This window comes from Elaeis guineensis, chromosome 4, assembly GCF_000442705.2.
Source record: "Elaeis guineensis isolate ETL-2024a chromosome 4, EG11, whole genome shotgun sequence".
Lineage (NCBI taxonomy): Eukaryota > Viridiplantae > Streptophyta > Magnoliopsida > Arecales > Arecaceae > Elaeis > Elaeis guineensis.
Window position 1 is genome coordinate 123716818 of NC_025996.2, and position 8926 is coordinate 123725743.

General features: G+C 37.5%; 1 protein-coding gene across 1 annotated transcript; it reads right to left on the reverse strand.

The window, feature by feature from the left end:
• Positions 1-4519: 4519 nt before the first annotated feature.
• On the reverse strand, positions 4520-8530 carry LOC140857009 (SKP1-like protein 1A). Its single transcript, XM_073255210.1, has 2 exons — positions 8219-8530; positions 4520-4949 (listed from the first exon to the last, which is right to left on the reverse strand). The coding sequence occupies exons 1-2, from the start codon at positions 8528-8530 to the stop codon at positions 4776-4778; spliced, it is 486 nt and encodes a 161-aa protein (XP_073111311.1). The 3' UTR covers positions 4520-4775.
• Between the last annotated feature and the right edge of the window lie 396 nt (positions 8531-8926).

Here is an 8926-nt window from a genome sequence, read left to right on the forward strand (position 1 = left end):
AAATAAAATAATCTATTGAAATAAGAACATAAATTATTAAAAAAATTAAATTTTTTTGAAGGAATACAATGATCAATATCTTAATTGTTCGAAAATAATATGATAAAATATAAAAAATTTGATATACACCAAACATCATGCAACTTTGTCCCAAAAATTTTTTGAAGGAACCGATTATTTGTTGGTGGTTTCGGATCACAGGTGCAAATAATCATGCATAGTGCTCTGCATATGACCAGTATGCTAAAAGTCTAAAATTGATCAGTATGCAAAACAATCATGCATAGTGCTAAAATGATCAGTATGCTAAAATAGGTGATTAGCTAAAAGCCTAAAATGATCAATCACAACAATACAATCATGCATAGTGCGACCAAAACAGGGGAGGCTTTTAGCATGATCAATATGACATAATGACAACGAAGAAGATCAAAACAGAGGAGGCTAGAGGCACGATGGATGGTGATCTAACCTTGTTGGCTCTGGTAAGGTGTTGAAGCCCAGCTGCCCAGCATGGTGATGGCGGTCGATGGATGGAACACGGACCAGGGAGGGCCAAGGGCTCTTCAACCTCTTCGACTTCGAGACTTCAATGGGGAAATTGGGAAAGTCAGGAGATAGAAGAGTGAAGAGAAGAGGAAGAGCCGAAGAGGATGGGTTTAATGGGATTAAAAGGATAGAGGTCTGACCTTGGCTCTGGTAAGGTGTTGAAGCGCAACTCCCAGCACGGCAGTACGGCAGCACGATGTTGAAGCCTCCGCTCTCTGGCAATAAAGTTCAAAACCCTAAAGAGGAAAAGAAAAGATTAAGGAATACTAAGACTTGAGATCCAGAGGAAGGGGATTTGGAGGATCCTTACCCAAAATGATGAACGGTGATGGCCGAAGATAGGAAGACAATGTTAGTGATGGTCGATGACAATGAGAGAAGATGGAGGACTGATGTCATGGATCAAAGACAGAACACGGCAAAAGGGGAAGACGGAAGATCTGTCGACAAATAGGGGAAGATGATGATGGCAGTCGGTGGATAGAACATGGACCAGGGATGGACGATCGACTTTGACGGATGGGGAAGAATTGAAGATGGAGAAGAGAAGAGAAGGGAAGAGCGGAAGTGAGAAGTCTGAAGAGGCGTCGAGGGCTCAAGGCGATGGGCTCAGCCGCTCAGGGCTCTTTTAGTCGGTCTGACCATGTGGTCTATGTCCCATTTTTATTTGGGCTCCCTTTCGGGTTGGCAATTGGGCTTTTAGTCGGGCTCCATTTCGGGCCCAGGCCCAAGCCCGGGCCGGACCAAAAGTCCACCCGAGCCCGACCCAAAATTAAAATGGGCCCTATTTTATTGGCCCGAGCTCGACCTGGATGGTTTCAGGCCAAGCCTGAAGCCTGATCCGAAGCAGGCTCGACCCGATAGGCCTCGGGCCGGCCCGAGCCCACTTCCAGCCCTATTTGTAGATGAAATGTGCACTAGTAATCCATCATAAGTGTCATGTAAAGCATTTTGCATGTAGTGATGGGAAATTGGATGACAATCTAGACTAGTTTCAGAATTGTTTTGTTTGATTTAAAAATTATATAAGATATTTCACTGATTTATTATTATTTTATTATTTTTAGATTTAAATTAAAGACATAGAATTTAATCTTAAATTTGGGCATTTATTAAAATAATTAATGAGATAGTTTTTACTTGAATTGTAGGATGATGTTAAGTAAGAGACCTGTCACGTTCAATTAGTATATCGCATAAGATCATGGTTTTTATTAGATTAGTGGGATCAATCTAGGAGTAGTATATCACATAAGATCATGATTTTTATTTGGACTCTTTGACCCTATATAAGTATCCAAGATCTATCCATCCATATGAGTTCTGACATACTTTTTCTTTAAGCTCGGGCATCCTTGCTAGGTTAAGAGTCCAAATCCATTCAAATCCAACCACAAGCATAATAATGAGCTCATGGTCAACCCAAATGAGCCCCTATTGTAGTATCTTCTAGTCTATATGGATCGTGTGCTAGATATGCTCTGATATCATTCTCAAAAATTTAGGACCTCATCTAAAAAGACTAGCCAAAAGATATTATTTAGGTTTTTTAGCTTTATATATAAGTACTCAGAACATATCGATTGCATAGTCAACGTAAGACTAAATACATGCATGCACAGATCCTCATATCGACTATTTTGTGTATTTATTTGTGGCAACACCATCACCATATGGGATTTTGATTTATTTCTTTAGTATCAATTACTTAACATAATTTTCTACATTTTTCCCTATCTAGTTGTCATATATTTCATATATGGTACAAAATTTGTTATTGCATGCATGTATACATGTACCGAATATTATTTCTATGATATGCAACCACAGTATCCTAGTTAGCAGAATACTGGAGCTGACTAGATCCCTCAGATGTTAGGTGTAGATGAGGGCAAGTACATGTGTTAGTCATTATGGTTCTTAACTATCCACTCCGTGCGGTACTAGTAGTTCAACTAAATTGACAAAGAGTACGCCAGCCACCAATAAATAAAGCTCAACTCTTTCATCAAGACAATTTCCATTCGCTCTAACAATGATTGGCAACCAATCAGTCTTGAGTAATTTTTCTAGTCTAAAAGGAAGACGCAAGTATTTGATAGCTAAATAGTCTAACTTCACATTCAAGTAAAGAGGCACAGCTAAATTCCAGCATCCCAATCCGAGCCCATTAGAACTAGAGAATATTTGGAAATATTAATAGACAACTATGAAATCTAAAATAAGAGAACCTTGCTATTTCCAACCTGCTACAAATTAGGTTTACAAAACACCACAGTATCATCATCCAACTTTAAGGGCACTATTTTTTTATTAGCCATATTATTTCCAAAACCATTGGTCAAAGAATTTCTTTGTGCCAATAAAAACATTCCGAACAACATATCATCCACTAATGTGAATAAGAAAGGATATAGAGTATCTCATTGTTTGAGACCCCTTTTACAAAAAATCTATCATCCTAGCTTACCATTCAAAAGAACTCCACAGCAGCCTGGCGTTAGACAACATTAAATCCAGCAAATCCATTTTTCAGAAAGCATCTATTTTGCATAAGAATGATCAAAAAGTCCTAGTTAATCATATCACATACTTTTTCAAAGCCTAATTTCAAGAGTCTTGGATTCATCATAAGTAGAAGATACAACTTCCTGAGCAGTAGTAAAGCAGTCCAAAACCAATCATACTGTTATAACAGCAAACCACTTTTCAAAATTAACTCATAGAGGACGCCCTTCAATATATCAACCGAAACTTTGTTATAATTCTCTGGATCCCATTTGATGAACTTTTAGGCCGGAACTCTTTAACAGAATTTGCATCCTCTATTTTTTAGAATAAGAAAATTACAATGAAGTCAATACTTCTCAAATTATTTTTGTGAGAGTTGAGCTCCTCAAAGATTTTAAGTGTCTTTCTTAAGCATAGAGGGATATCCTTGATAAAAAATCAATAAAAACTATCTTGGCCTGGGGCCTTTTCCTACGCTAATTCAAAGGTAACTAATCTAAATTCTTCTTCCTGGAAAGGATTATCTAGACTTACATGCTTTCCAGCTAGATTCTTTATGTTTGCCTTATAGGAATTCAAATGCTCGAGTTTAGGTGTTGCAAACAATTTCTCACTCATGTACCAAAAGAACTAAAATAATTTCTGGCTTGGTCTCTTTAGCCATCATAAGTACTTTATGATGCAAATTAGCTCATGTCTCACTATACACATGCTCTTTTTCAAAAAAAAGAAAATAATAGTCCCACTTTTATTGAATAAACCTCTCTTGGCATACTTCTCTACTCTATTTAAGGAAGAAAGATGAAAACAATATCAGCCAAAAGTCAGATTGATTTTATCAAGTTATGTAATTCTTGTAATTGAGTCTTTGGATTCATCCTCATTGAAGGATCTCTTGCACATAATCCATGTATAATCATAAACAACTCTCTCTTATTTTGGCCATGGAATTAAAAGAATAGTCAACAAATTTCCATGGGTGAAATCAAACAAAAATCATTGCTTTGTCACAAAAAAATATTTGAGAGTCTTAACCCTAAAGACTATTTATAGCATGATTAGCATCCTATTCATTAAAGTAAGACCTATAATGGAAGAAAAATACTTTTGAATCATAGCATAGAAAAATGGATGATAAGTAATTCCTCAAGCTGAACTAATGCTACAACCATCTCTTGCCTATGGAACAAATTCCAAAAAGTTGCAGAATCCCTCACTAAATTCCAAATATAGAAAACATGCACATTTAGCATGACTCTTATTAGAGGAAAACATTTCATACTAATATATCTCGATCATGTCATATTCTTAGAATATACTCATAAAAAATACTCTATGATGATGTGGGTGTTATTCTCAAATGGTTCTACTTCTTCAATAGTAGTCTTAAGAAACAAAGATAATATATAAAATAAAATTGCAGAGAGACATAATAGAGGGAACAAATAGGATGGTAAAATTAGTATCTCATGTTACAAATTCACAATACTTGAAAGTATTCCAAGCTTTATAGTCATTAACAAAATTTTAAATCACGAAACATGTTCAGATCACCCTGCTAAACAAACCAAAGAACAAACCTAATGACAAGATCTCACAAGCAAGTTGGTGTCGAAAGTTAGCTATAACTTTTAGGTTCTATCCACTACCTATCTAGTTTAACAACCCTACTCAAATAAGAGCTGAAAATTTAATTGGTTTCCTTGTCCACACTTTCACTTAAAGAGCCATGGGTGTTGCTTCCGAATCTCTTTGTCTTCCTCTGCAGTGAAGTCATTCTTAATGTTGAAAGTGTTACGAATCTCTTCAACATGCTTCCCCCTGATCATGTTAGCCACTTGTTCGCATGCAAGGTCTAAGAGATCCTTGATTTCAAGATAATCGGCAGCCTGAAATCAACATAGGAAAGGTTAGGTTATCTTGGTTTTTTTCCCTTATAGTTCGGCAAACTTAAGACATCATATGAAAAGATGATTAGGATGAGATACAAAAAAAAAAGAGAGGCTATTATCTGGAGAACATTTTAAATTTTGAAATCTCAACCCACCAAAGAGCAATATGTTCATCAACAATGGAAATACAATTTTTGGTGTTGAAACAAATAATGAGGTAGTGACTGAACTATAATTTAGAACACATAATTTAATTCATTTTTGAAAAAATGAGGGTCAAACTTGGCAATTTAGTTCTCATAACACCACAACCTCTATCAAATGGGGCAAAGAAAGGATGCCATTTGAAAAATAAAAAAAAGAGAAGAAATGGAGACCAACATGTGTTCATCAAAACATGTTTATCTCAGACAAAATTATATAATTAACCAGCAATATGATTATATATAGAAGATATAAACTATAGAAGAATGTATTTGATGCTTCCAATGAAATATTGATGGTGTTGCCCATCACTTTTCTCCAAATAATTAAGAAATAATGAAGAAGATCTAAAGAACATGAGATAACACTCGAACCTCACATATGGATTAGCTCCCGTTTTTTAGATTTTAGAGAACCTGCTTATATGAATAAACACATACCCAACGAGACAAGCTAGTTTCATACATAAGCATGTTATAATAGATGAGGGCATATAATGTCAGTATCCATTTTTGTACGGTGGTCTTAATATTAAAATTTATGCAGTTTTTGTCATAGCCCAAGCCCAAGCTAGATTAACAGACCCAAGCCCAAAATGAAAGAAAAAAAAAAAAAAGAAAAACAGAGTAAAACCGGGAAGAAGACTCCCGGTAGGAGTCTTCTTCTCTGGCGAAACCCAGGCAAAATCGGACTCCTAGGACCCCTCGGAGTCCTAGGGTTCCCTATAAGAATACCCCCTCCCCCTTGAGATCGACCATCGGCCATCTTCTCCCTCTCTTTCTCTCTGATTTTCCCGAAGTAGAGCCGCGGGCACTGTTGGTTTCTCGCCGTGATTTCTCGCCGGTGAGGTCACCGGAGGCCGAGGGTGAGCTTTTCTTTCCTTCCTCTCTTCCTTCCCTTTCTTTTCGTAGTTTTGATTGAGGCTGCCGGCGACGAGTGTCGCCGATCTACAGTCGGGAAAGAGACTCTGTTTTTGGGTCTCTTTTCCTTAAATTTTCCGACGCCGGCGATCGGAATCGATCGCCGGCCATACTCCTCCGTGACCCGGGGAGTGGCCCCCGTCGGCCGCCGGCCTCCGCCGCGGCGGCCGTGGCCTGAACGACCCGGCAAAAGCGGGAACGCCGGTCCCCTATTCCGGCGCAGGAAGAGCCAAGAAAAAGAAGAAAAAAAAAAGAAAAAGAAGAAAAAGAAAAAGAAGAAAAAAGAAAAGAGAAAGAAGGAAAAAGAGAAAAAAAGAAAAGGAAAGAAAAAGAAGAAAAAGAAGAAAAAGAAAAGAAGAAAAAGAAAAGAAAAGAAAAGAAAAGAAAAAATAATAATAAATATATATATATAAGTAAATAAATAAATAAATAAAAATAAAATAAAATAAAATAAAAAATGATGAGAGAGAGAGTTTCTCTCTCTTCTCTCTTTTCTTTCAGTCTGAACCCTGACTTTCTCTCTTTGGAATTGGACTTTCTCTCTTTACTTTCTCTCTCTAGAATTTTCTCTCTCTAGTTTATTTCTCTCTCTCTTGATGGATTTCTCTCTCTAAAGTTATCCTTCTAAGATTAGCGTAGGGGAAGGCTTCATCTGATGATTCTAATCGAGTTTAGAGACAAGTCTGATTTTAAGCGAGATTTTGATTTTGGGATTTGTTAGATTTAATTTTGAATTAAAATTAATATAAAAATATAATTTTGGATAATAGGCACAGAAGAATCTCCTAGAAGATAGTCGATCTATTCATTCAGTGCTCCGTGAAAGGTAAGTAATGAATCATCTTCTCGAGATACTCTATATTTATTTTGAAAATAAATAATTATTCTCTGAAAATTATGCATGATTTATGAAATTATGTTTTGAAAGAAAAGTGCTTTTGAAATATTATGGTACGTCGATTTATGCACATGTTCAGTGAAAAATTATGATATATTATGATACAAAGTATTTTGATACGGATCGGATTTATGCTCTCAGCCTAACTATGTTTCAGTGGGCCCCGCCAATGGGGATTATACGTTGGTACTCAGTGGACCCTGCCAATGGGGGTTGTGCGCTGGTGTTTGTGGACCCTGCCAGTGGGGGTTGTGCGTTGGTGTTTGTGGACCCTGTCAGTGGGGGTTGTGCGCTGGTGTTTGTGGACCCTGCCAGTAGGGGTTAAACGTTGGTCATAGTCAAGACTGTTGAGTTACGAGTGTTTTGAATCGAATCGGATTTATGATTATATTATATGTGAATATTTGAAAATATTTGATTTGTATTAAATCAGCATGAAATATACTCTTATGTTTATTTGCAGCATTATTCTTGAAAATTATATAATATCTGAAATATCTGGTAGAGATACTTGTTACTTACTGGGCTGTCTAGCTCATTACCTTTCCTTCTATTTTTCAGATTCAGATAATTAATTTCAAGCGTGGGAAGAAATATTGGGACAGAGCTTTTAGAGGCGAGATTTAGCATTGTCAACTTCATTGAACTTAGATCTATTGTTTTTATTTTTTAGCAAAAAAAATTTATTGGATGTAAGACATTTGATTTAATTACTTGAATTAAAGTTGAATAATAATTATTTGAATTTATTCCGCTGTGATGCATTGATATCGTGATGAGATGCCTTGCATGCTTATGGAAAGAGTTCTTCATGAGTATGCGGCGGTTGCCGCGACCCTCGATTCATAAATCTCGGATCGGGGGCGTGACAATTTTATTCTCTGTTATTCATTGTGGATTGTATTTAATTTGCTCTTTGTAATGTGGTCTTGATATCAAGATTTATCTACAAACAATTGGATCATTCTCTCTCTAAAATGTTGAGGCATATAGAATCTAAATTAGAGATAATCTACTGTATAATTCTTAAATTAAATTTATTTTAGATTCATGCTCTCCTTTCTCTAAAACTAAACACAATGATTCCGTATCATCCCCTAGTATGATACTTTCAATTTAACATATCAAACTTCAAGCTTCTTGAATGTCAAAAGTAAAACGCTGAAGGCTATCATCCAAGCTCAAGAGAAAAAAGATCCCTCAGACCAGGAAAGAGAGAGAACCGGAAAGACTGAGGATCTCACCTGAAGAATGTCATAGAGGATGGTCTGATGTACATCAATGTACGTAGCATCCCAGCTCTTGATCTCCTCATTGGGATTATCATATTCGTCGAGTGTACGGGTGGCACCGGCATGCCTCCTGCAGTACTCGATCACCTTGGCGAGGGTCCTGGCGTCGACGTTGAAGAGAGGAATCGAGTCCTCCGCATAGCCATCGTTGATCATATTGCTGATCATCTTCGACTGCCTCGCCGTTGCCACCTCCACTTCAAACTCCTCACCATCCGAGCTTCTAAGAACAATCTTCTTCTTTTTCTGAGCCGCCAACGACATCATCTACGTCTTTTCTCTCAATTATTTCACTGCCTCGCTATGTATTTCTGGAGAGGAGAATATAGTGGTTATTTATTGGGGAGAACAATATCAACTTCATGACAGAATACGAATAAGAGATTAAAAGGGAGGGCTCCTGAGACGATTGGGATCGTGACTGGTCCAGCTGGGCCAAGCTTGTCCCTGCACCGATAGGGCAGCGAACCAGCTAAAAACAGGGCCGAGCATCCTTTGCGCGGTCGTTTTCGGGTCCCAGCTCTATCGCCAACGAACAGGGCAGCGATGGTTCAAGGCCTTGAGAAAGAGTAGGAATCAGAGGGGGAGAGAGGTCGGAACTTACCTTAGCTCCGGCGAGCTTCTCCGGCCTCAAATTCCGGCAGGCACAATGATAGGAAT

What these genes read in the sequence shown, in the direction of transcription:
- LOC140857009 (XM_073255210.1), bottom strand. Translation starts at nt 8,530, where the DNA reads ATGTCGTTGGCGGCTCAGAAAAAGAAGAAGATTGTTCTTAGAAGCTCG. An exon ending in TCCTCTATGACATTCTTCAG is followed by an intron (nt 4,950 to 8,218) that starts GTGAGATCCTCA and finishes TGTTGATTTCAG; the next exon opens with GCTGCCGATTATCTTGAAAT.